The sequence below is a fragment of the Microsporum canis genome, genomic scaffold, assembly GCF_000151145.1.
Source record: "Microsporum canis CBS 113480 supercont1.6 genomic scaffold, whole genome shotgun sequence".
In the NCBI taxonomy this organism is placed as follows: Eukaryota; Fungi; Ascomycota; class Eurotiomycetes; order Onygenales; family Arthrodermataceae; genus Microsporum; species Microsporum canis.
Window position 1 is genome coordinate 1,701,877 of NW_003299164.1, and position 26,903 is coordinate 1,728,779.

At 48.1% G+C, this 26,903-nt stretch overlaps 8 protein-coding genes across 8 annotated transcripts; 4 read left to right on the forward strand and 4 right to left on the reverse strand.

Annotated features, from left to right (window-relative positions):
- Positions 1-2,341: 2,341 nt before the first annotated feature.
- On the forward strand, positions 2,342-5,683 carry MCYG_06766 (histone-lysine N-methyltransferase; the record flags this gene model as incomplete). Its single annotated transcript, XM_002844756.1, has 5 exons — positions 2,342-2,789; positions 2,954-4,605; positions 4,663-4,743; positions 4,817-5,507; positions 5,646-5,683. The coding sequence occupies 5 exons, from the start codon at positions 2,342-2,344 to the stop codon at positions 5,681-5,683; spliced, it is 2,910 nt and encodes a 969-aa protein (XP_002844802.1).
- An 876-nt stretch (positions 5,684-6,559) lies between these two features.
- Positions 6,560-6,930, reverse strand: MCYG_06767 (uncharacterized protein; the record flags this gene model as incomplete). Its single annotated transcript, XM_002844757.1, has 2 exons — positions 6,560-6,775; positions 6,805-6,930. 2 exons carry the CDS (start codon positions 6,928-6,930, stop codon positions 6,560-6,562), a joined length of 342 nt encoding a protein of 113 aa, XP_002844803.1.
- Positions 6,931-7,358: 428 nt separating this feature from the next.
- On the reverse strand, positions 7,359-8,654 carry MCYG_06768 (brix domain-containing protein; the record flags this gene model as incomplete). Its single annotated transcript, XM_002844758.1, has 1 exon — positions 7,359-8,654. The coding sequence occupies one exon, from the start codon at positions 8,652-8,654 to the stop codon at positions 7,359-7,361; it is 1,296 nt and encodes a 431-aa protein (XP_002844804.1).
- A 456-nt stretch (positions 8,655-9,110) lies between these two features.
- On the forward strand, positions 9,111-11,134 carry MCYG_06769 (glycyl-tRNA synthetase 1; the record flags this gene model as incomplete). Its single annotated transcript, XM_002844759.1, has 2 exons — positions 9,111-10,691; positions 10,751-11,134. The coding sequence occupies 2 exons, from the start codon at positions 9,111-9,113 to the stop codon at positions 11,132-11,134; spliced, it is 1,965 nt and encodes a 654-aa protein (XP_002844805.1).
- Positions 11,135-11,386: 252 nt separating this feature from the next.
- MCYG_06770 (conserved hypothetical protein) lies at positions 11,387-13,398 on the forward strand (the record flags this gene model as incomplete). Its single annotated transcript, XM_002844760.1, has 2 exons — positions 11,387-11,524; positions 11,626-13,398. 2 exons carry the CDS (start codon positions 11,387-11,389, stop codon positions 13,396-13,398), a joined length of 1,911 nt encoding a protein of 636 aa, XP_002844806.1.
- An 895-nt stretch (positions 13,399-14,293) lies between these two features.
- Positions 14,294-17,247, reverse strand: MCYG_06771 (serine/threonine-protein kinase CLA4; the record flags this gene model as incomplete). Its single annotated transcript, XM_002844761.1, has 5 exons — positions 14,294-14,340; positions 14,428-14,706; positions 14,772-14,871; positions 14,932-17,035; positions 17,228-17,247. The coding sequence occupies 5 exons, from the start codon at positions 17,245-17,247 to the stop codon at positions 14,294-14,296; spliced, it is 2,550 nt and encodes an 849-aa protein (XP_002844807.1).
- A 1,261-nt stretch (positions 17,248-18,508) lies between these two features.
- On the reverse strand, positions 18,509-20,192 carry MCYG_06772 (poly(p)/ATP NAD kinase; the record flags this gene model as incomplete). Its single annotated transcript, XM_002844762.1, has 4 exons — positions 18,509-18,604; positions 18,809-19,805; positions 19,861-19,975; positions 20,048-20,192. 4 exons carry the CDS (start codon positions 20,190-20,192, stop codon positions 18,509-18,511), a joined length of 1,353 nt encoding a protein of 450 aa, XP_002844808.1.
- A 1,043-nt stretch (positions 20,193-21,235) lies between these two features.
- MCYG_06773 (tetratricopeptide repeat protein 1) lies at positions 21,236-26,758 on the forward strand (the record flags this gene model as incomplete). Its single annotated transcript, XM_002844763.1, has 5 exons — positions 21,236-22,098; positions 22,158-22,500; positions 22,659-22,665; positions 23,001-25,549; positions 25,634-26,758. The coding sequence occupies 5 exons, from the start codon at positions 21,236-21,238 to the stop codon at positions 26,756-26,758; spliced, it is 4,887 nt and encodes a 1,628-aa protein (XP_002844809.1).
- Between the last annotated feature and the right edge of the window lie 145 nt (positions 26,759-26,903).

Sequence of the window (26,903 nt, forward strand, 5' to 3'; positions counted from 1 at the left end):
TAAATCAGCCTTACCCGCAAATCTCCCGTCAGTCTCACAACCCTTCGAAACTTAGTTGCAGCCGACGAACCAAGCAACAGCATTCTGTTTAACATGCATACCAAGGAGCCTGTCAGTTTAATTTAATTGAGCCTTGGACATTGCTGTGCCCAATTGGAAACCTGGGAATTTACGCTTCTCTCCCGTTTTTGCGTTTCAGGTTGCGTTTTCACATAATATGCCAAAATCATGACGGCCAATTGTGAACCTTCTACAATCAATACAGGAAAGGAATATTATCCTTATATACTGGATGTTATATAATAACTAGCGGATACCTTGTTTTTTTGCCAACAGTTTCTGCAGGTAAGTATCCGCCCCTTTTCACCTCACCCGCGGTTTACCCTAAGAGCTCAGCAGTCTCCCCAGGCTATTGAAACACTTCTCTTTTATCCGATGTTTTGCTCATTTACACAAAACTTTTTTGCCTAACGTGTCGCAAATATGGCCCCAACTCTGATGTGATGCAGTAACGGCTTTCCTCCAGGGTACGATTCTCTCTGATAGCACCTACACCACCGATGTGCAAACCCAATTGCTCCTTATTTAAACTGTTGGTTTGACTGGTTTGCGGTTACGTCGTGCAATTAACCCGGATTTTTATCCACCATATATTTAAAAAATCGCGAAAACATCTATGATTTCTCTGATTTACGTCTCTAGTGTTGCTGTCATACAAGGAGGATGCAACCAACAGACATCGAGAACAAGGTGTATAGTGAATGTGACTTTACCAACCCACAAACTGTATACCAGCTTGGTAATTCTGTCGTCTTGACCAGAATCCAATCCTCGTCGATTCACTTTTGAACCTTGGCAGGCTGTCTCGTGTCTATGACATGCATGCTTTTGATTAGGATATGCGGCGCCTGGGGGGCAACTTATGGCTGTCCTCATATTCCCAACCTCGTTGAACGGTGACTTCGTCTTCATGAACGTCTTGGGCGCTCCAAGGTATATTACTGTACCCAGCTTCAATCCATTTACCAAGAGCGGGCAACTGAGTTTATGGGTATCGGAACCTCCAAGGAAAACGCAGGCTGGATACTGCGAAAGACTTCTTCAATATGATAAACCATGGGTTGAGGATGATCGTTTGCCCGATGTATGTACAAGGGCTGGAAGGTCCGTTCCGCCTGAATGAAGGACCAGCATGTTATTAGTTCTAGTTAGTGAGTGGTTGAGGGCCAGGAGACTTGCGGTTGGTCTCGTTTTTTTTTTTTCTTTTCTGCAAGGAGTTTTTGAAGCTAGTGTTACTGCCACTCACCTAAAGCCACCACCTTAACAACTTTTTTTCCTTTGAGAAAATCTTCAACCTCACTTCATCTTTTATCACGGCTGTCAATAACCGGCCTTCCTTTTTTTTCCCTGTCTCGGGCAATTCCATATGGGAAAAATAAGACATCTGAAGAGATTATATCAGTTTCCTGTCTGGAACTGTTGTTAGACGATTGAAATTTGACATTGAGAAGATGCCGGCTGGGGGCTTACCATACCACCATCTGAACAGCAAGAGGAGTTAAAAAAGAGGAAAACCTCCCAAACAACACCTGAGATACATAGAGAGGGACTCTACAGGAGGACGGAATTGAAACGTTACGTGAAGAGGACATGTCTCTTTGGAAAGCCTGATGCTGGCTATTCACTTGAAATCAGCGTCTCTCTCCAGCGACTATTGACTCGAAAGGGAACTCCAGAAAACGGCATCCCTACATTTCTATCGCCGAGTCTCATTCCCTTTTACACTGTTTCCTGGCTTTTCTATCCGTTTTGCGCACTCTGCGCATGCCTGACAAGCCTATATCAACCCTCGTTTGTGGCCTCGAGGTCGTCTTATCTCTCCTTATTCCCGTATTTCCACTATTGCCACTGTGCCACTGCCCTTTTCGTCATTTCGTTCACCCAAAAAGTTCGGAAAAATCCCCATTAAAAAAAAGGACGAAGCAATCGAAAAAGCTCGACATCTTAACCATCTTCACGGCATTCCTTTGAGCCTCGCTATCCCATCGCCCTACTGCGCTGCCATCCATCTCTCAGCCTGGAGGCAGTGGCAGTTCGGCGAATTTTTTTGCGGTAGGGGCTACATGGTTGACAGCCGTCTTGGCAGTAGATTTTCGATCCAGAAGCACCAGCAACAACCGTCAAGGGCAACAACACGCCAGGAGCGTAGTTGGTGTTGATGAGGAACTCGGTGCCACTGAAACTTTTATCTCTAGCCTCACTCGCTAGGTTCGATCATTACATCATCGTCAGGCAGTAGACGTCCATTTCACCCCAAGGGGAGCTTACTTCTGCCAGCCTCATGGCTCACCATGACGATATTGATGTGAAGGCAGAATCCGTAGCGGATGCGGTGATAGGGATGAAACTGGAGCGGGACAGTTCGACTGAGGGAGTATCCCCCAACGGCAGGCCCTCGAAAAATGGAGAGGCCAATGGTACTCCTGCCGCACCAGCAAAGTCAGCAGTTTCATCCCCCGACAGACCATCTTCTGCTTTGAAAGATGAAGAGCCCGAAGAAAAAGTTGGAGGTGATATCACCGTCAAACAAGAGCCAGGCCAGCCTCCAAAACTGGCTCGCTCCGCCTCAAAAAAAGTTGTTCCACGGCAACCCCAGATGTTCGACCATCTCCCAGACAGCACAGCAGAGGCGACCTCCCTTTTTCAAGTAATAGATGCATGCACGTATTCAAATAAGAATATGGGCTATACGGACCATGCTATGGAATGCGACTGCGCTGAAGAGTGGAGTAAGTGATTTCTCCTACATGAATCCAGTTTACCCTATTTTCTCACATAAACATCTTTTTACGTGATCGGGGATTATCTTGTGATCTTCGTTGATTTACTTCGGCTACAGCCGTTTGTTTCGATTTCTAAATAATTGAGCATGAACTAATCAGAAATGCTATAGACTCCAAGACAGGAATAAACGAGGCCTGTGGAGAAAATTCAGATTGCATAAATAGGGCCACAAAGATGGAATGCGTTCAAAACTGTGGCTGTGGTGATAATTGCCAAAATCAACGCTTCCAGAAACGACAATATGCGGATGTGACCGTTATTAAAACAGAGAAAAAGGGCTTTGGCCTACGAGCAAACACTGATTTACAGCCGAATGACTTCATCTTTGAATATATTGGTGAAGTTATCAATGAACCGCAGTTCCGAAAGCGTATGATCCAGTACGATGAGGAGGGCATTAAGCATTTCTATTTCATGTCCCTGAATAAGGGAGAATTTGTTGATGCAACTAGAAAAGGCAACTTAGGACGGTTCTGCAACCATTCCTGCAATCCTAATTGCTATATCGACAAATGGGTTGTCGGAGAGAAGCTTCGCATGGGCATATTTGCTGAGAGGCATGTCAAGGCCGGCGAAGAATTGGTCTTTAACTATAACGTCGACAGATATGGTGCCGACCCACAACCATGTTACTGTGGCGAGGCAAACTGCCTCGGTTATATTGGTGGGAAAACACAAACAGAACGAGCAACGAAGCTATCTAATGCCACCATTGAGGCATTGGGAATTGATGACCTGGATAGCTGGGACACTGCTCTTCCTAAACGTCCAAAGAAGAAGAAAACTGCTGAAGATGATGAAGAATATGTCGACAGATTTCAGCCCAAATCGCTGGATGAAGAGGGTGTCACAAAGGTTATGGCAACCCTCATGCAATGCAAAGAGAAATGGATTGCTGTTAAGCTTTTGGGCCGGATTCAACGCTGTGATGATGAACGGGTCATTAACAGGATTGTTAAAATGCATGGTTACCAAATCCTCAACTCCCAGCTTGCTGCCTGGAAGGAAGACTTCAACGTCGTCTTGCAGATTCTCGAGATCTTGGACAGATTTCCTCGACTTACGCGCAACAAAATCATCGACTCCAAGATTGAGAATACCGTCAAGCCATTGACTGAATGTGGCGATGAGAGAGTCGAAAAACGAGCCGCTTCGCTCCTTGAGACTTGGTCTGCGCTTGAAGTTGGCTACCGAATTCCTCGAATGAAGAGAGACCCTACGTTAACTGCCAATATCCCCTCTGCAAAGCAATTCGAACGCCGAGAAATGCGTGAACGTGAAGATCGGCCACGAAAGTCGAGGTCGAAGTCACGCACCAAATCTCCAAGATCTCCTGACCCTACCAAAGTTGCCCCCCGAGGCCCAGCAGCCCTTAACAGAGGTGGAAAGAATCACAGAAACTCATACCATCCAAACCCACGGCCATTCCGCCGCCCATTTAACCCTCTGCCTTCCGGATGGTTCGCTGCGGAGGCAAATGGGAAGACATATTATTACTCTGCCCGAGGAGATACTACTTGGGTTAGACCAACAACTCCTGCTCCACAACCGCCGCCGCCGCCAAAACCTGAGTCAAAGGATAAGACATTGCAGGACATTATCGATGGGATCATGAATTCAAAAGAAGATACTCCCAAATCTAAAGATAAGGATGTGTCTGCTACACCAGCAACTCCTGCCGAAATTCCGGAAAAGAAGGAACACAGGCAGAAATGGAAATCGTTCAGCGAAGAGAAACAGAAGAAGGTCTATGAAAATACGGTACGCCTTTTTCAGCTTCATTTTGATAGTGTCAAACTAATTCTTAGTATTCTTTAGCTGTTCCCGCATGTCAAGTATGTAGTGGATAAATTTAAAAACAAGTTGCCCAAGGATGACCTGAAACGCTACGCAAAGGAGGTAAGTTACTTAATCTGTAAAAAAAACCCTACGCATAATGAGCTATATAGAACTAACACCGTCTGATTTCTAGGTTGCGAAAAAGCTTGTGAATTCAGATTTTAAGAATAACCGCGTCAGTGATCCTACGAAAGTTAGCGACAAGCAGGTAAAACAGGTGAAAAAGTTTTGCAAGGAATACTTTGAAAAGGCTGTTGTTAAGCACCAAGTATACGAGAAGAAGAAAGCCGAGTACAAGAGCAAACAGAACAGGCGGTCAGATAATGGCTCTCGGGAACAAGCTATCCCCAGCACCGATAAACTTGATGAGAGTGATGGTGAAGGCGATGCCAACTTATCGGATAATGACGAGGCCAGTCAGGAAGACACTCAGGGCTTATCACCTCGCGAAGAAGAGGAGGTGACATCAGGAGGGAGCCTAAAAAGGAAACGTGAGGTCGAGGATGCGATGCGAGAAGAGAACATTGACGGCTTTGATGTGTCATCACCTTCTAAACGGCAAAGATCTGAATCTCCTCCGGTCCCTCCGCCGCCTCCACCACCAATGAGCCCTGATGATTCCATGGAAGTACATGATATGGATGGAGGGTTGAAGAGAAAGCGAGACGAGGAATTTGACCCTGAAGATGAAAACACACTTGGCTCCAGGTCACCCGGAAAGGAAAATTCATACGAATCCCCACCAGCCCCTCCACCCCCTCCACTCCCTGCAGATATCCCTGACAGGAGCCTTGACCAATGTGGTGACCAACAAAAAAACATAGGTGAGGGGAGCATTTGAACATTGAATATCAAGCGTCTATTTTTCCCATTTTGCGCAGCAGGCAGTCTAGTCATGCTTTGGCCATAGAGTGAATGGCAGGGAATCAAACACTTTTATCTAACTCTTCCTAAATGTGCAGCCATATTCACAAACGAAATAGATAAACAACATGGCTAAACCCCTAGAATCAGTAACTTCCCCCTTTTGTGCCCTCTTCCTCAAACACAACCTGAAACACAATTTCTTTCAGCCTAATAATTTGACACTCTGTATTATCAAGCAGACTAGTGTATTGTTTGATAACCATAATAATACCTCCCACCCTTCACTTTTGATTTGGAACTAACGCCTTTTTGTCCCTTTCTTCATCCTTAGCTTATGTTTGGCTTACTATTATTACCCTTCCCTATCTATGGTTTCTTAAGTTGCATAACGTTAAACGGCAGATAAACGATATGTTTTGGTTAGCCATAGGGTATATAACTGTATTGTATCCATTAAGCATTTACTGTGTTCAATATTTTTTTGTATAAGATTTGTTTCATTTATATTCATTGGGTTGTCTGTTCACCTATATCCCCAACTGGGCTGAGTTACGACAATATCTAGCTAGATAAAAAGAGAACCAGTAAAAGAGATGAAGAGTTTTTCAGGATTATAACGATGTTAGTAGAAATTGTTGAATAGAGAAGGCAGAAGACCCTTTGCTTGCCTATAAGCTATCTATGGGTACAGGTAAACCGCTGCCCTTTTTCGTCTGGATATTTTCTCTATTCCACCTCCAAAACGCATCCAATCGCTCTCTACCAGGTAGATGTCTGAGTGCATCCATTGGCTGCTCATAATCCGGCACTGCTAACTATTCTCCTGATTCTTTCGAATGTGATCAAACCGGACTGCACAGTATGGTAATCCACGCTCGCCAAACATGAAAGGCGCGAGAATAAATACTGCATCGCCATTAGGGATGAATGTCTGTAGACATCTTCTAAACCATTCTCTTGAGATGGCATACCTCGACAAGATTTCCATTATTGACCTGGATGATCCTCCTTAGTTCTCATCCACTTGTAAAAAGTTACCATCATTTGCAGTGTTGTCTGTGGACTTTTTAAAGTCTGGTGTCAGGACACCAATGGCTATGCCTTTATCTCTATCCCCTAGCAGTGATAATACATCGAAAACTGGGCGTTGGGTAGCCTTTTTGTTATTCCAAATATCAGGTCGAGGGTACTCGCTTAGGAGGTTGACAAGGGGTCGATAGAAATCCTAGTGAACTTGAATACATTCAGGCAAGCCATAGTCGCCTTTGTAACTGGGCAGGTTTCAAAGACTTGAATTGTCACGATTGCAATGTCAATTCGTGGAGCTAGAGCTGGTACGCAGACCTTGGCTGGCCATAGATAGGTATCATCTACCAACATTATATCACATTTATAGGTCAGGTTTCGTTTTTTGCCCACTGTTCTTCCTCCTGGCAAAGTTTGCTGTTGCCATCTGAAAACATGCCAATAGCTTCCCTCGTCTCTGTGTGAATTGTCGACTAACGAGGAGAAGCTAGAACTGCTATCAGACTTTTTTATCTTAACATATCAATGTGAGGTCATATCAACATGGTGATGAGGTGGCTTGACAATAGACAGAGGCTGGGATGACGATCCATACTGCGGAAGTAGCTAATTACCGATTAGCTATTATTAATCGACAGCTTTGACAAGCCGTATATTATCCCAGTCCATATGACAGCATGCAACACTTTTGACATATAAATACTAAAGGTGTATACCACATAGATAGATAGCATTGTGATTGCAATCCCAAACATCAACATTTACATAAAAAGGGGTATCATCTAGAGCTGGAACTTCGTTCGGACCTTTTCCATTCGGCCCTTCCACTCCCAATCTTGACCACTCTTCCTCTGAATCCCTTTGTCTATTCTTCGCAATTTCAGGGTAAACCGCGGGCCAAGTTCTTGTAAACCTGCACGGATGCCTTCCACGCCTTTCATTTCTACTCCATTGGCGTCAACCACGCGTTTCTCGGTCTCTCTTTTGTCACGGAATATGTATCTATGCCGTCGAACAAATATGTAATCACGCTGATTATGTAAAGTAACGACCTGTCTCCCCTGCAAATCTGGCTGGGGTGGAAAAAGGGTGCGGAATAGGTGAGCGGTTAATAAACCAAGCGGGGTCCGAAAATTATTGAGGATAAGCTCGGGCCAGTGGCTGGTTGGATTTCCATGGCCTGGGAGCCTTTTGCCCTCTACCCAGTTGCTAATGGAAAAGTGAAATGTTGGCCCGATAGGAAGATGTACTATTGTCAGGCCAGAGACTCGCTTCAGGTCTTCCTCCAGCACCACAACGGCGGTATAATTTCTATTGGCGGCAAACGACGAAATCTCACGTATAGAGAATTTATGACTATATCTATGCGCTGAGCGGCGGATATAGACACTGTTGGGGAAGAACTCTGTCAAGACTTTTGCTTCTTTATGGAGGGTCGAATTTAGTGAGGTCGTGATTAGTATCTTCGGCGGTGGAGGAGCTTCAGTGGGAAAAAGGCTAGGGAATTTGGCCGCAAGCGCATCAGGGGCAAGATCGATATTAGTACTTCGAGTCGACTGTGTAGGACTCGTTGCTCGTTCAGTAGCAGAGGGGACTCGGTTTTTACTCTGAGGACCTCCTTTCTGACTTGGTTTGTCTTCTTTTTCTTCCTCTCCGTCCTCTTCACCACTGTCAAAATCAATCATGCTGTCAACATCATCTGAAGCATTGTCTCCGCTGCCAGCTTCATCTTCATTTTCTGAGGGTATCGAATCATCTTTATTTTTCTGCTCCAGCTCTGCTTCCTGCTTTCGTCGCTTTATTCTCTCCACGTCGAAGCTCAAGCCCAACCCGTCTTCAACATCGCTACCAGCATCATCCCAAATCCGTTTCCTTTCCAGAGTCAAGGGGACATTCCGCTTCAGCCGCTCAGCTTTTAATTGAGGGTTCTTTGCTTCTTCTTTCCGTCTAGCGAACCGAAATGTTCGTGTCTCTGCGTCTTTGGTTTGTTTGCGCTTAATATGAAGTTGTTGTCTTTTCAGCTTGTTCGTTGGTTTATAGTCCATCCCAGATGGCCGATGCCCGTTAGATCTGCCCATTTTCAACTCCGAAGCCGTCTTAAACGGTTTTCTCACGTTCAAACACTTTTTTTTATCTTTTATCTACTAATTTCGTTCCTTTTTTTTTTTAAGCTTTTTAGAGTTTTATGGATTAAATTTTTGCCGGACAACGTCGCCAACATTGGAAGGTTTTTCCGTTTAGAAAAAAAATGACTGTAAAATAAATGAATGATTCATAATTAATCTACAAGCTTTGTAGTAATATATTAAAAGGCCTCTCCCTTTTCTCCTTCGTTTCCCGCTCTGTTTTCCTGCGACTTTCTGTCCTTCTTTCTGCTTCTTGTTGTTGCATCTGATCTTTGGATGAACCAATTCCGGCTCCCTCGCGTCTTCTCACGGCTCTACCGAACACAACTAAACCCACGAACCAGTCATATCAGCAACTTAGTCTTCCAGAGCGCACAAATATCTACAAAACCACCACCCGTTGCCAATATGGCTACCACCAAGTCTGGTCAGCCCTTCGACCGCTCTGTATGCGAGAGTCTTCTCCGTAGACGACTATTCTTTACTCCCTCCTTCGAAATTTATGGTGGGGTATCTGGTCTATACGACTATGGCCCTCCAGGATGCGCTCTCCAGGCTAACGTTGTCGATTTGTGGAGGAAACACTTTGTTTTGGAGGAGGACATGCTGGAAGTCGACACCTCTATGCTCACCCCCCATGACGTTCTGAAGACTAGCGGCCATGTCGACAAGTTTGCCGACTGGATGTGCAAGGACCCAAAGACTGGAGAGATATTCCGAGCAGATCATCTAGTGGAAGAGGTTCTTGAATCGAGGTTGAAGGGTGACAAGGAAGCCCGTGGCCAGAAGGTGGTGGTGGACGAAGAGAAGGACGCAAAGAGGAAGAAGAAGGTCAAGGAAACCAAGGTTGTCAAGCTAGATGATGCTGTCGTGACCGAATATGAAGAAGTGCTGGCTCAGATTGACAACTATGATGGCCCGGAACTGGGTGCCCTCATTGTCAAATACGACATCAGGAACCCTGCCACCAATGGCGAACTGCTGCCACCAGTTTCGTTCAATCTCATGTTCCAAACAGCTATTGGCCCAAGCAGCAACCTCCCCGGTTACCTTCGACCAGAGACCGCTCAGGGACAGTTTCTTAACTTCCAGAAGCTCCTCGAGTTCAACCAGCAGTCTATGCCCTTTGCATCTGCCTGTATTGGTAAATCTTTCCGTAACGAAATCTCCCCGCGCTCCGGCCTCTTGCGCGTACGTGAATTTCTGATGGCAGAGATCGAACATTTCGTGGATCCTGAGGGTGGAAAGAAGCATCCTCGTTTCCACGAAGTGCAGGATGTGGAGTTGGCCTTCTTAAACCGTGAGGTCCAACTCTCCGGTAGCACAACTACAACAAAGATGAGTATTGGAAAGGCTGTCTCAACCGGTCTTGTAGACAACGAGACTTTGGGATACTTCCTTGCCCGCATCTACCTATTCCTCAAGAAGATCGGCATTGACGAGTCAAAGATTCGATGGCGCCAACATATGCAAAATGAAATGGCACATTACGCAACCGACTGCTGGGATGCAGAATTGTTTACAAGTTATGGTTGGATCGAATGCGTTGGCTGCGCTGACAGAAGTGCTTACGATTTGACTGTCCACAAAAACAAGACCGGCGCACCCCTCGTTGTGAGGCAGACAAGAGCAGAGCCACTTCGAATTGAGGAATGGCTGGTTGATATTGACAAGAAGAAGTTCGGGCCTCGCTTCAAGAAGGATAGCAAAACCGTCGAAGCCGCAATTGAGGCTCTGACTCAAGATGTTCGAGAGAAACTTTCTTTTGACCTTGAAAAGAATGGCAAGATAGAGATCGCCGTAGAGGGAGTTGGCGAAGGTACAGTTGAGATTGGCAAAGACCTTGTTCAGATCGAAAAGCGTACAAGGGTAGAAAATGTTCGAGAATATACTCCTAATGTTATCGAACCATCATTCGGAATTGGTAGGATTCTCTACTGTTTGATGGAGCACGCGTACTGGTCAAGGCCAGATGATGAAGCTCGCGGTGTAAGTGATCAACCCCCCTATTTTTACTGTTGGAACAAATGTTAATGATTGCCTTCTAGGTACTTTCTTTCCCACCAGCCGTTGCCCCTACCAAGGTTCTGCTGGTCCCTCTTTCCACTCATGCATCATTCCAGCCACTCATCCAACGCCTAACCCTTAAACTACGCCGCCTCGGCGTTTCCAACCGTGTCGATGATTCGTCAGCAAGTATTGGTAAACGTTACTCAAGAAATGACGAGCTTGGAACGCCGTTCGGTATCACGGCCGATTTCCAATCCGTAAAGGACAACACCTTCACACTCCGTGACCGAGACACCACGAAACAGGTCCGCGCCAGTGAAGATGAAATCTGCAACGCCATTAAGAGCCTAGTCGATGGAGACGAGACCTGGGAAGATATCCTAAAACGACTTCCAGAGTTCACAGGCCAGGAGATTGAGTAAATCCATACATACTCTCTAGGCAAATACGTTAAACACATTGTTGTAAACATCAAAATAATAATAACACATGAAAACACTATCAATTGACTTTTGTGATGTCATATTAAAGTCTTGAGCCGCTCATCCAAAAGCGGTTAGCAGCTTCTTCCCCAACAGAGACCAAAACATCTCCTTTAAATATTATACAGATCTCCGTCAGCATAAGCACGGAGTGAATATCGTTGATCAAACCCTGCGGTCTAGCATGATATAATGGCGCCAAAAATCACTTCTTCCAAGATAACGCTTTCATGTCCGCTTTTTGCGGCTGATTTCGACCCTCACAACCATGGGTTTCTGCTGGTTGGAGGGGGCGGTGGTGAAGGACGCAGTGGCGTTGGCAACAAAATCGTAAGGATAACCAATCTAGAGAGATACAAGCAGCAGGCGCATATAGCCTGTTCGATGAAGATATAATAGTTGCTGATATAGTCTATTCGTTGCTTGTCTAGTCCCTTCTCGATACGTCACGGCGCGAAGTTATATCGGAGGTAGTCGAAATTGAGCTCTCCCGTGAAGAAGACTCCGTCACGTCCCTGGGTGTTTTACAGTGCAGCAATAATGATGTTGTCGCTCTCGCAGGAATAAATAGTTCCCAGGCCGAACAGAAACGAGAAAACAACAAACATCTGCGGTCTTTCGAAATCACATACCCTTCAAGGCGGAAGCCCACAATAAATTTAAGTAATGGAGACCCCGGCGGTAATGATGCAACGACTAGCGAACCAAAGACGAGAGCCCTATCCCAGGTCTCGTTATTTAGGCCACAGGCGTCAAAAACTGCAGAGGGAGAGGCATATCAGCGGGTTTTGCGACTTTCCCCATGGAAAGGCGAAGACTCGCGGCGTATAGGCGCAATCGCGACCGGCTTAGCCCCCCGTGGTGAGCTTGTTCTCTTTGAAGCAGATGTCCAATCTGTTGCTATGCCAAATGTCCTGGGACGTGTAATGTTAGGAGCACAAGAAGAGGTGGAGGACGTGGATATTATAGACACAAGCGAGGATGGTACCTTCAAACTCGCATACACAGACGGGCAAGAGGTCTATCTGTCGAACGTCTCGATATCTTCAAAATCCAACTTGCAAGTGAATTCTATATATAAAATCGCCGGAGGACGGAAAAGCAGCAAAATCAGAGCTCTGCGATTTATTACCCCAAGTACCCTCCTTTTGCTACAAAATTACCACGGTCGTACCGGATGTGAGCTGCTGGTCATCTCATTGTCTAATCATGTATCGAAATGGACGGTTAGCCGAAGGAGACGCCTACATAGGTCAATGAAGATTGGTCTAGGTTTGGATATATGTCGATTATCCCAATCGTTATCCGGAGAAAATCAGTGTATCATTGCTGTATCAGGCAGTGATATGTCTATTGAGGTACTGACGCTTGAGTCTGCACTCAAGGGCCAAGTTGGAAAATTACAACATTACACCACTTTTACCGATGTCCATCCGTTTTCAATGACAAAAATCGCGTTTTCGACCTTCATTTCTCCAACTCTACCCGTTACATCGGAAGTACGGCCCCAGTTCGTAAAATTGGCATCTGTTAGCGTGGGAAATACGGTCATTGTTCACACCTTTCCTCTATCACCTTATCCCACTACTTCCAAACATCCACGATATGTCCTTGTTAACCCCGGCCCCTCAGAACTAGCCAACACCATATTTAGTTCTTTAGTTGCCATATTTGTCGTCGCATTGGGTGCTTTCTTCCTTCAAGCTTTTACAGAGATTCGAGGTGGCGTTCCTCCTACTCTAGGTGCTACAAACTGGCTGAGTCCACGTCTTCGTGAAATGCTAGCACGCCCATACATGTTTGAAAATGGCCATCCAAATATTCACCCCGCTACTCACTCGTTAAAAGATATCCCTCAAGTCAAAACCACTTCCCAACCGCTTCAGGAGCTTATATCTTCACTATCACAATCCCGGGAGGGAGCTGATCCTGCGTCCGAACAGCCACGTGAAGCCATTGTTGTCCACGACCTCGGGTCAGAAATATCAGCTCAGTCTACGGTTCTCCCGGATAGAGGAGAGAAGGGGCATGGGATAGATTACTCGGAAACTAAGAAATGGGAAGACCTATCCGAAGAACAGCGCAGGATATGGAAGAAAAAGCTAGCAGATGCGGGGCACTGGGCACTGGACGAGGGTGAGGTTTTACTCCGCGGTGTACTCTTTGGCGAATTAGCTGGATTTGTTGGCCACATAATGGCTTGATCTATGCATATATCTAAGGATTACATATATACGTTCGTACGACACTTTCGGGGCCCTGGTATCATGACGACTTTGAATGCTAAATGGGTTATTAAGGCTATGTAGCGGGTAAGGCTTCATTTTTCTAAAGTCTGATAATTTCTTGAGGTGGCTTAAATGAGAAGATGTTTAGATAGGACTGGATGGATGATGCCATGGACGGTTCATGAGCAATGAAATTTCAGATTTCTAGGTTTCTACTTCCTTGAATTATATAGAATTGAGACAACCCCAATATTGTACTTGCTATTATTTGGTCTTCCGCAGGATCAATATGTAAATATTTCACTAGTTGCACAGAAGAATGAATTTTGATCTGTACAGAGTTATCAACAGCTGATCCCCGGACAGGGTGAGAAAAGAAAAGAACAAGCTCAATAGTAAATCTCTGCAGGGCCATCGAATGATTAGCCGATCCAAAAATAGCTGCTTAACCATTGACCTCGCTATTATCTAGCCCGCAATCAGGAAAATAAGACATCTATCAAAGCTTCATTTCGATTCCCAAGTGCTCCTTTATCATCGTTGTTCATTATAGAATCGTATATTTTGGCCATAAGGTACCCAGAGCAACTGAAATCAGAATCAAGCAAAGAGGAAAAAGCAAGAAAAAAAAGAAGAAAAATCAAAATCGTCAAAAATGAGAAGGAAAATCAGGCAGTAAACACAGAAAATCCTCCTCCCTTTGCATGAAAGAGGTATAAATTCTCCCATTCGTCCCATTGAAAAGTCAAAAAGAAAAAAAAAAAAGAAAAAAAATAGAAAAAACGGGAGAATGTTCAAATTGCGTAGAAAAAGAAAAGAGGAAGAATAAAGCCCAGGGGTGGAAAAAAAGACCAGACCTGTTTCCATCACTCTAGTTAGAGGAGTTCTTCTTGAATCGTAGTAGTTCGGCAAGGCTGGCTAAACTACATCCGTTCTTAAGGAATTCGTGTGACAATAATTCATCAGATGAGGCACGGCTTCTAACATCGACACAAAGGCACACACTGAGGAAGGACTTGAGTTCCTTGCTCAGTTTCTCTGGCTTCTTGAGACATGGAGTGCCGTTTGTGGCGATGAGATATAATGCCTTGAGTGGTTCCTCGTTCAGGTATGGTGGTTCGGACTCGATTAACTCGATTGCCATGATTCCGAGAGACCATACGTCTACTCTGGGACCGTATTCTTTCTGCTTGACGACCTCTGGGGCCATCCAGTATGGAGTTCCGACCATGGTTGCACGCTTGCTCTTGGACTCGGTAAGTTTGGCACAGAAACCAAAGTCCGCTGCAGACGTATGGGTTAGAAAGGTATATTTTAAAACGCTGTGAATTGATGGTGGGAGGTCTTACTAATTTTCACGTTTCCGACCCTATCTAAGAGGACGTTGTCACTCTTGATGTCACGGTGGATAATGTTTTGGCCGTGTAGATGGGCTAGGCCTTTGCATGTCTAGCAACAGGGGTTAGTAATGATGTAATTGCATCGAGAGATCTACAAGGTGAATCTTACCTCGTAACAGATGGTTGAGATCTGGTCCTCTTGGATCACGGGGTTCTGTTCAATAACGTCGGTCAAAGCTCCTCCTTCCATGAACTCCATAACCACCCAGAGCTCATTGCTCGACTCTTGCAAAAACGAGTCTAGGAAGTTGACAATGTTCGGATGCTGGCTGTCTTTCATAACAATGATCTCGTTGACGATAAGTTCCTTGCGAGGCTGGCTTCTCAGATCCATTTGTTTGATAGCAACCTGTCCACGAGGGCCGTGTGTGCGGTACAGCTCACGAGCGACAGGCGAACTTGCGTTCTCCTTGACGCGAGCAACGTACACGGATCCAGACGCACCCTGTCCAATCTTTCGTTGCTTGCTGTATGACTCGTTTGGATTCTCTTTTGAAACCACCTGTCGGAGTCTTTCCATAACCTCACTCTCCGACATTGTCGACATCCGGACATCCTTTTGGCGGGATGGGTCTGGCTTCTTGGTCAAAGCGACCTCAGCTTGACGGACGCCATCTGAGACTCCATTGGCTTTGTTGGTAGGGCCATGCTTGTTGGCGACATTGAGCGGTTTGACAGCCTGGACCGGAGCTGGGAGACGGCTGGGTGGCTGGTTAGAGGAGCCGTTTGGCTGGCGTGGCTGGCTGCGAGCTGGACTGCGGTTGTCGTTCCCTGCGTAGCGTGAGGCAGATGGCTGCTGACGGCCCTGTTCTGGGCGATGAGCACTGCGCTGACTGCTTCCATAATCATCTCTGGAATGTGATGAGGGGGCTCCATTACTTGGTGGAGAAGGAGCAGGGCGCTGGGCGGTTATCTGTCTCGGGTCTTGGTGTGGCTGTCGGGATCGGTCGCTTGAGGGAGCCTGTGGAGCAGGTCGAGAGGGGTTATATCTGCTACCGGATGTGCTGGGCGACTCCCGTGGACCGCCATATCCGCCAAGCTCCTGCTGTGCAATTGGTACTCGAGTCTTGGGCAGAGATGCATTGTAAGCTTCCTGTTCTCGCCGGTTCTGCTCTTCTTCACGCTGCCTCTGCGCTTCACGGATACGACGAGCTTCTTCCTCCATTTTTCGTCTCTGGTCTGGATGTGGCATTTCCTTGGAGCGGTCTGGGGTGTATTGCTGGTCGTGGGAGCGGTCGGCAGCGTCCGAGGCCTTACGCTGTGACGACTGTGCAGGAGACCCACCTGGGGACCTGTCGTCGTGTGAGCGTGTGGACTGGCTGGTATCAAGGCGCTGTAGTCCCTGTGGCGGAGGTGGTCTGGGGGGAGCTACGCCATGGCTGCGCAGAGGCTGCATGTTATGTGGCGATGGAGAAGGATTGCTCATTCCAGGGAAGTACTGAGGGTTCTGCTCACGCATCTTGATGTCGGAGTAGAACTCCAGGACCTCGATGACGGCCTGGGGGTTCTTCTTGTAGTCTTCCTTTGTGATGGCCGATGCCGTCAGAAGCTTCTCCCACTCCGGCGGAAGGCCAACGAAGGCTCCTGTCTGGGGGTCGAATCCGACGTGGATCTGATGGCTGAAGTTGGTAGGGTTACTCACTCCCCCCATGCCCGGACACCGCTCGTATATCTTATCGATCCAGTCGTAAATCTCATCGTCACTCTTTACCTCGCATGTAATGGTCTTGGTAGCGACATCCCGTCCGCCCAACGGGCTACGGGCGTTTGCATCCTTTGGGTTGGCAACCCTGGTGATCTCGAACGCCATCTTGGTGTCCTCTGATCGTGTCACGTTCATGACGTTGTTGAGCTGGATCGAGAGCACGCTCTTGCCGGTCTCATTCTTGAGGAAATCGAGGCGAAACTCGCGTAAGACCAGATACCGCTGGTTCCAGCTGGCGAGGAACTTGTCCTCCTTGCACCTAACATATCCCTCCTTGATCACAGCCACGCCTCCCTGGCCGGTGGTCTTTTGGCTGAGCGAGAGCGAAGACGAGTTCGGGAATATGGAGAGAGACGGGGTCGAGGGAGAATTGATGTTCATCCGATCAAAGGTCGTAGCTGCAGAAGATACAGAAGAAGACATCGTCGACACTGAGCTCAGCTGGGGCCGGTCCGTGGGAGGTCGAGGTGCCGGCCCCGGGTTCATGAACTGCTCGCGCGAATACATACTGGGTAGACGGAAATATTAGCAACAACGTAACAGAAACATCACCAAGCGAGCCGTAGGATCGTAGGTAAGTATCTTATATTAAACATAACCAAGTCCTGTCTTCCTTGCTTTTTTTTCCTCTCTCTCTCTCGTTCTCTCATGACATGGGTTCCAACGCCTGCAGGCCTTGAGGGGCAAGGGGGGGACTCACTTTGACGGTGATGAAGCCATGCCTTCGCTGCTATTACTATTATTATTATATCCTCAGCAAGACATCCGGCACGTCGACGAGGGCAACACGACCTGCCACGGTAGCAGAGAAGCGCCGTATCGAGGATCTGTTTCTTGTCCGGCGAAGATGTGGATTTTTTGGTGGTTAGGGGGGGAGGCGAAGGGGAAGAGTTTCGGCTGTTGCGTCTGGCTGGCCCTTTAGGCGTTACAGTAGGCGTGCAGGCGTCGAAGAAGAAGCAGCAGCAGAGAGAAGACGAAGAGAAAGGCGGGAGAGGACGAAGATGCTGTTATTTTAATTTGTTGGAGAGAGAAAAGGCGAGAAGTTGCTCTTTTTTTTTTTTTTTTTGGTTCGAGTTGGTTCAACCCAGGGGGGCCAAGGGGAGGGCGGGAAGCGCTAAAGGAGGGATCGACTTTTGATGTCAAGACGCCGGAGAAGAGACAGAGAGCAGAGACAGAGAGACGACTCACCCAGGAAGCTGTTCCCTGCTGGCAAAAAAGGACGGGAATTATATATTGGTTTGACTGGCAAAAGTGATACAGCCCCCTGTTCGATAGGAGATGTGCGGCGAGGATGGGTGGACCAAGAGAAGAAGAAGAGGAAGACGAGGTTGAATAAGATGATACAAGCCTGCTATTGTCGTTACGTATTCGTCTCCTGCAATCATAGATGGGAGTGTGTGTGTATACATGGACTATAGAGAGGAGTGAACAGAACATCCCAGGCCCGGGATGGAGAACTCAGCGCATACTAACCAACTACTATATAGCCCCCCCTGGACAGAGTTGGATTTAGTTGACTAACGGATCCCGTCAAGGCTCTTCTGGCCCGTCTTCCTCTTTCCGCGCAGAGATAGGGGAAGATGCCGTCTCTTCGGGGGGCTTTTCTATCTATCAGATTCAAGATCAATATATCTATGTGCCAGGACCGGTGCAACGAAAGCAGAAGCTATCCTGACCGTCTCTGGAGAAGCTACATGAGTAAATACGGAGAAGCTGGCAGGCTCCCGTATAGAAGATGCATGCATGCATGCACTTATATGGAGTTGCGGGTACATACATGCATCTACTTATACTCTGAATGTTTCAACTTCCGGCTGCTCGCCCCTTTTTTTTTCCCTTTTACACCCCGACGGCCCGTTGAGACATAAGAGTCGGACTATGTAGGTACAAAGCATGTTCCATATTTATACACTCCGTACATATAGCAAGAGTTGTACGATGCCAACTCTAAACGGTTTCATTAGACGTGTGGGATGCGGGTTCAGGTCGGTAGATAAGGATTATATGTGTGTATGCTGTGAAGCTGTCCAAGGGAGATCCTTTGGCCGATGCTACGATGTAAGGATTCCTCTGGATACTAGGATGGGATGTGGATTAACACAGGGGTTGGAATGGAAGATCACCAACAGCGAAGAGAGCATAGTAAGAATGCAGGCCAAGAGAAGAGATGGAGATGGGATTTAAAAAAAAAAAAGTGAGTGCACATTGTATGTACGTAGATGCATCATGACTCCGAGCCAAAGGGGTAGTTGAATTTCAAAAGGCCGTTGAGGCCACCTACCCAGCCGTCGGCAGCATCGCCTTCACCAACGGTCTTGCGCATCACACACGGTACGCCACCGTGCCACGCTCCGTCCATGACTTTGATCTCCTCGCCCCAGACACGCACTTCCATGCCGACCCGCAGGCCCTGGGTCATGGCGACCCCGTCGATGCTGACTTCTACTTCCCGTCCGCGGTTCTTCTCACTCAACCGAAGCGTCACCGGCGTTCTGGACGGCACGACCAGGGATCGGAAACTTAGGCTTCGTGCACAGATGGGCGTGAGCAGGAGAGAGGAGACGAGCGGGTGTATGATGCTGCCTCCGCATGAGAGGCTGTATGCCGTGCTCCCTGTTGGCGTGGCGACGATCATGCCGTCTGCAACGGCCTCGGTCAGGAAGCGGCCGCCAACGAAGACCTCGACGATGGCGAGATGCGGCTGTCTACCGCGGTGGATCACCACCTCGTTCATCGCATAGACACCTGTGTCGGCATCGTTGGGCGAGGAGAGGGTGACCCCGTTGCTGTGTACCGGCTCTCCGTCTGGTGCAAACACGCCTACCCGTAATCTGCTGCGGACCAGGATACGTGCACTCCTTGACATACCCATGGACTTTCCCCGCAGAGACGACCAGCCTCCCGCAGCCTGTTCACCGTCAACAGCGAGAGGCGAACCGTCCTCGAGCGCAAGAGCTCGCTCGCCAAGTCCAGCACCGGACATGTAGACCTCTCGAAACGCTCCTTTGTACTCAGAGAATTTCCATTCTCCTAGAAACCCCAGTGTGCCCATGCTGAACGACAGTATCGGGGGAACGGTCTTGGATGTTGCAAAGAGCGAAGATGCACGTAGGATGGTTCCGTCTCCGCCCAACGTAACTATCAGGTCTACCTTTTCCGGGGGTATGGGCGAGTCAGACGTGTTAGTGTATACGGGGAACGGGAGGGACTCATGTATCTCGGTGGCCGTATCCCGTTCGAGAATCACAGATAACGGCGAGTAGTTCGATTTGATATGACTAGGGAGGGAAATTTGAGTATATTATCTTCCTGTAGGTAAGAGAAGAAACGTACTTTGCGAATTCGATGACAGACTGCGTCACTTCGGGGGCGCCTTTCTTCTTCATCAGGAGAATGTTCTTTGGCGGGACGGGCCATTGCAGGGCAAGTAGATCACTTCCTCCTGATTCTACCCGTCGTCATCTCTCGGGTTAGCAGGGGATAAAGATAATACCAGGCAAAAAGTACGAGCCAGACCAACGCACACCTTCATATCTCGGAAATATCCTTCCAGGCAGCGTGCTGATATCTTCAATCTGCCGCAACCTCGAGCCCATGGAAAATGTACGACGGCAGAGGGTAAAGGGAGTGGCCATGGCAGCCGATACACTGCTACAACGCTTCATTGTGACTGTCGAGGTATGGCTTGTTCTTCTAAACGGTGGGAAGGGTGCGCGGCAGCGTCTATGTAGAGCATCAGTATCACATCTGCCATGTATATGTAAATGAGGCCATACTAATATATATATATATCGATCCCTTTCTCAGGTTCCTCTCCAGGCTCTCCAGGCTCGTAGGCTCCCCTCTCTCCTCCGTTCGATTCTAGATGGAACCTCGGCACCGATGGACGAGCATGATCTGGATAGGTCGAGATGGCCTCCCAACACCGTCTAGACTCTGTTCTTGACTCTTTATCTTTCTTTTGCTCTTCTCTGCTTCTTATGACTTCAAGTCGGATGTATATGCTTAGTCATTAATCTGGCTCCGTATCATAGTTAATCCTCACCGGCCGGATAAGGTTCATCGCTTCTCGTTGGTCAATTTTGATCCTTTTATCCTTTTTGTCATTGGTTGATCAAAGAATCTGATAAAAAATGACATCAAAACGACACAAGAACATCAAGGATCAGAAGAACCAGGATAGAGAGAGAGAGAGAGAGACGTTGGTCATGGTATAGAAGGAGAAGACAAGCTGTTGAGCACCGTTACAGCGTACTCGAGAAGACAGGCCACAGTGGAGGTTACCTCGTAGAAAGAAAGGAGAGGCAGGCAGTGCTTGCCTGGGAGTTTTTGTCAGGCAGCAAGATGAACAAGCTGAGAAAAGGCCGACATAGATAACAAACAGGCAGAGAAGCCCCTTTGTTCCTCTTCCTCTTCCCCCTCTTCCTCTTCCCCTGCTTCTGTCTTCCCCACCGTTGCTGTCATCTCACCAGCATCCCAACCTTCTGGCCAGCTTTTGTGAAGAGTGACGGCATCACGCTTGGCTGACACGTGGTTTATCTCTTTAGAGACTAGCTACGTCCTCATAGTTAAGCTGTCATAATATAACAACTAGATATCGGAACCCGGCGGATTCCTGGCCAGGGCTCTGTAAGGAACAAGCTTGCCCTGAGCCAGATCTAGGACTCGCACCAGCTTCAGCCACTGATATCTAAACATCTCCAGCTCGATGCCTCGAGCAAGACACCGAAAGACATCTTCGTTGGCCGAGAAGATCGCCGGCCCAGAGCTGATGAAGTCATCCAGGCACATCTATGAGCGAGAGCCGCCAAACTATGGCATTCTCGCCCAGCTCATCCGCAGCTTTCTCATAGTCGCCTGGTTCAGCTGCTGCTGCGTCTGCATCGTGGTCGCCCAGGTCGTCGGCCTGCCGCTCTATCTCGTCAAGAGAGAGTATTTCAATGCATACGTAGCCACGACCAAGGAGTCCTTTGGCCTCGCGATCACTGCGCTGACCGAGTGGAGTGCCCCAACCCCTGTCCGGATCAGTGGTGACAGGAGTGTGCTCGGCCAGGTCACTCTCACGTCGAACGGCGGGATCCAGACTCGATTTCCTGACCGGCTGGTCTTGATTGCAAACCACCAGGTATACACCGACTGGCTGTACCTGTGGTGGGTTACCTACACGAACCAGATGCATGGACACATCTACATCATCCTCAAGGAGTCACTCAAGTATATCCCCTTGGTTGGACAGGGGATGACGCTCTACGGCTTCATCTTCATGGCCCGCAAGTGGATGGCGGATAAACCCAGGCTGCAGCATCGTCTGAAATCGCTCTGCGTCCGACGTGGAGACTCTACCCCCGGCTCCCCCGTCTTCGACCCCATGTGGCTACTGATCTTCCCTGAAGGAACAAACCTGTCCATACATACTAAAGAAGTCAGTGACAATTATGGGCGGAAGAATGCCATCCCTCCTTTCAAGCATGAGCTTCTCCCACGGTCTACGGGGCTCTACTTTTGCCTGCAGCAGCTCAAAGGCACGGTCGACTATGTCTATGACTGTACTATGGGATACGAGGGCCCACCGTATGTCTATCTTATTTGTCTTCTTGTATTTTCTGCATACATGCATCATTTACTGACAGGTCGTGCAGGAAAGGAAGCTATCCTGACAGCTACTTTACTATCCGCTCCACGTACCTAAAGTGTCGTCCGCCAAGGGTCGTCAACTTCTACTGGAGGCGGTTTGCCCTTGCTGATATCCCACTGGATAAGCAAGAAGACTTTGAAGCCTGGCTGTTCGAGCGCTGGGCCGAAAAGGACGCACTCCTTGATGCATTCATTGAAACTGGCAAGTTCCCGCCTTTTGAAGATGCAGACCTGGTGGAGATGGACCCTAACAGCCCCGATATCCAAACCACCTCTGGTAAAAACCATGGATACGTTGAAGGCGAAGTTCGGCTTGGTTATTGGATCGAGATCTGCAGGGTGTTTGCCATTCCTGCCGCACTTGCTATCCTCATCCAGCTCTTCCGGAGGTATTATGGCTGAACGACATGATAAGACTACGAAAACGAGTTGGCGTTTTGATTCTCAGTGATTTGGACTTACGATAGCGTTGTTTTGCTTTTTATCTCATTCCCTAGGTGAGGCGTTGGTCAAGGAGGGATATCTCATCGTATGATGCTATAGATCTTACTTGGGCGTTGGGCTGGCGGAGGAGGACCACCTGTAGTGCATCATAGTAGCTATCGGTCCCCGCGGACTTCATAATTATTTCCTTTTATTCTTCTCTCTTATTTCTTCACTTTCTTTTGCCTTTGATACCACGTGACGCCAAGCTGCGATTAAAGCTTCAACTTTGATAATTGAATAAAATCAGTGTTGCTCGACCAGCTTCTTCTTCTTCGTCTTCTTTGCGCGAGAGGCTGAACACAAGTCTCGCTCTCGAGAGTCGAACCTGTCTCCTCCGCCCTTTTAACGAACAGATGATGAGATCTTCCTGCCCCTCCCAGATCTCCTAACCAATTTTCCTCCCGTCCCCGGAGTGCGACAGACACCCTTTGCGCGCGCCCTTGTCATGGCACCCTTCCAGAACGGCCTTGCCAACGGCAGCACCGGTGGCCAGGATACCGTGCCCAAAGGCGCTGCAACTGCTCGCTTCTCTGATATTCCTTCTGCCATTGATATTCCGGCGTCTACCTTCGACAGTGAGGTCGAAATCAGCTTGCAAGAACTTCCGGACGACCCTACAGAGCTCTGCACTCTCCTTGACAACGAAAAGGCCGCAAAGAACTTCTGGGTCATCATTGCTCTGGCATATGCTAAGCAGAAACAGATCGACCATGCCATCGAGATTCTCACTCGTGGCCTGGCCTCCCTTGCGCACGGCGCTACGAAGGAAAAGCTAAGTCTGTTGGGCTGGATCTGCTGGCTGTACCTGATTAAAAGTAGACAGGCTCCGCGTGTTGCTCCGGAGGGCCAGCTGTACTCCGAAGCAAAGACGAAGGAGTTCTATCTACAAGCTGCAACAGCGACTCTGAACGAGGCTTCACGGTTGAATCCTGCCTTTCCTCCCCTATTTCTTGCTCGTGGTGTGCTTTCTATCCTACGTGCGTCCCTGCAACCTCCCTCCAAACCGGTCAGGCCTGGTACTGTCGATACCTCAGAACGCGTCGAGTCCCTGCAACAAGCTATAAAATGTTTCGACGAGTCCTCAAAAGCATTTGGAGGCCGGAATATCATGGCTATTCTGGGCCGCGCAAGAGCAAACTATATGCTTGGGCGCTATGGCGAGGCTTTAGAAGGGTACCAGGAGGCCCTGGTGAAGATGCCAAATATGAGAGATCCAGATCCGAGAATTGGAATTGGGTGTTGTCTATGGCAACTTGACTTCAAGGATCAGGCGAAAGTTGCGTGGAATAGGGCATTGACGCTGAACCCTGATTCAAAGGCTGCCAACATCCTCTTGGCGGCGTATTACTTGCATGATAGCTCAAGGCATTCGACCAGTGATCCCGAATTCAGCTCGCTCTACAAGACCGCTATGACGCAGTACACCCAGAAGGCATTCAAGCTTGATAAGGAGTACCCGATGACCTGTGCCACTTTTGGCAGCTATTTCCTTCTCCGCAAACACTTCCCTACCGTTGAAGCCCTTGCACGCAAAGCCATTGAGCTTACTGATGTTAATGCCATTGCGAGTGATGGCTGGTATCTGCTGGCTAGAAAAGAACACACCGAAGGTGACCCAGAGCGAGCATTGGAATACTATAACAGATCGGACCAGGCAAGAGGCGGAGCTGACAAGGGATACCCACCGGCCAAATTCGGCGCAGTCCAGATGCTGGTCAAGAGGAAAGACTTCGACGGCGCCAAGTTCCGTCTAGAAAAAATTATCCAGCAGACCAAGAACCCTGAAGCCATGGCTCTTCTTGGCTCTCTTTACGCTGATGAGGTGTTTGCGGCCAGCAATTCGAAGGAAGACAAGTCGGCGGAAGCGAAAAAGGCGATATCCTTACTCGAATCTGTACGAACGTCTTGGAAGGCGGACAAGAAGAAGCTCACCCCAGACGAGTCTGTGTTGCTCTATCTTTCTAGACTGTATGAAGTTAGTGCGCCGGAAAAGAGCATGCAATGCCTCAACCAGGTCGAAGAAATGCAACTAGCTCAGATTCCTGAAGATGAACGACCGGATGATGTCGAGGGCGAGAAGGCTATGACGGAGGTCCTTCGTGAGAGGCTCGCACCTCAGCTACTCAACAATATCGGCTGCTTTTTGTACCAGGCCGATAAGATTGAACAGGCGAGAAACATGTTACAGACCGCTCTTAATGCTTGTGTAAAAGCACAAGAACGAGAGGATGCCTCTGATACAGATGCATATGTCACCACCATCAGTTACAACCTTGCTCGCACGTACGAGGCAGCAGGTATGCCAAATGAAGCCAAGAAGGTCTACGAAGGGCTACTGGAGAGACACAGCGATTATGTTGAAGCCAACGCCCGGCTTACCTACATTGCCCTCCGCCAAAGCCCTACAGATGAAGGCCCCAAAAAGATGGCAAAACTTTACGAAGCAGAAGCAACCAACATGGAAGTGCGGGCACTATTCGGTTGGTATCTCAGTAAATCGAAACGCCGTGTGGCCAATCTTGCAGAGGATCTTGAACAACGACATTACAAGCATACCCTACAGGGTTACGACAAACATGATCGGTATGCCTTGACGGGAATGGGCAATCTGTATCTCCTCACAGGTCGAGACATGAGACGAGACGGTGAGCAAGATAAAGAGAAACGACGCAAGATATATGAGAAGGCAGTTGAATTCTTCGACAAGGCACTTCAGCTTGATCCGAAGAATGCATATGCTGCTCAAGGCATCGCCATTGCTTTAGTTGATGATCGAAAGGACTATTCGACTGCTGTGCAGATTTTCTCAAAAGTTCGAGATACCCTGCGTGATTCAAGCGTTTACCTTAACTTGGGTCACGTCTTTGCAGAGCTGAGACAGTTCACCAAGTCCATCGAAAATGTAGGTGGCTCCAGATATTACTCACAACCTTCAGTTTACGCAGTATCAACTAACCAAAAGTAGTATGAAATATCACTGTCAAAGGACAGGGCCAGAGATGCCCAGATCCTGGCATGTCTCGGTCGTGTCTGGTTCCTTAAAGGCAAGCAGGAACAGAATCTATCGGCTATGAAGACTGCGCTTGAGTATGCCGAGCGCGCTCGCTCCGTTGCTCCTGACCAAATCCATCTCGAATTCAATATTGCGTTTGTTCAAAATGAGATTGGACTCCTTGCTATCAGTCTTCCCGAAGCCCAAAAGACCTCTGAAGAAGTTGAAGAGGCGATGAACGGTGTGACGGCAGCAATTGAAGCTTTCGATAAGATTGCGAACTCAAAGAATCCTCCTTATCCTCGCAGTTCGCTGGAGTCCCGAGCAACTATGTGTAGGAACACCATCCGCAACCAACTTCAGCGAACCCTGCAGAGCCAAAAGGAGTACGAAGAGAAGAATGCAGCCAAACTGCAGCAGGCCCGAGAGCTTCGTGATGCTGAGATAAAACGCCGGGAAGAAGAGAAGCGCAAGGCTGAAGAGGCGGAGAAGGAAAGGAAACGGCAAATCGCTGAAGAACGACAGCTAATGATTGAGGAAGCCGAACGGCTCACGGCCATCCGTATCGACGAAGAGAGAGCAAGAGAAGCCGCCGAGTACACCACTGACAGCGAGACAGGAGAAAGGTATAAACGGCAACAGAAGAAATCCAAGGGCGGCAAACGAAAGAAAAAGGCAGATGCGGAGAAGAACAGGCAAGAGAGTGAACCAAGAAACTCCGGGTCGTCAACAGAGGGTGAGGAGGAAGAACGCTCTGCTGCCCCTAGAAAGAGGAGACGCCTCGAGCGACGAGGAAACGCAAAGTCGAATAAATTCAAGAGTACTGAAATTGTCGTTGAATCGGAAAGCGAGTCTGAAAACATTGAAGTTAATGGTGACAAGGCCGGCTCGCCACCAGCAAATGGAAACGACGATGAAGATGAAGATGCCCTTGTACAGAGACGAAGAAAGAAGACCAATTTACGAATTGAAGACGATGACGATGAAGAAGAGGAGCCAAAAGAGGCTACTCCTGCTGGAGACAACGATGACGATGACCTCTTCGACGAAAAATCGCCTGCAGCTGATGAAGACGCTAATAAAGACGTTGAAATGAAGGGAACCGATGAAGAAGAGTGAACCCATCTCATCTCATCTTCGTACTCTCCAGTGGCCGCCAATACGTCTTTTGTTTTGCTACTACCATTTTCTTCTCTTCATGTCTTCTTTACCGGTGGCGTCGTGAGCAAGCCCAGATATCAAAGCGATTTCACTTGCATTTCTT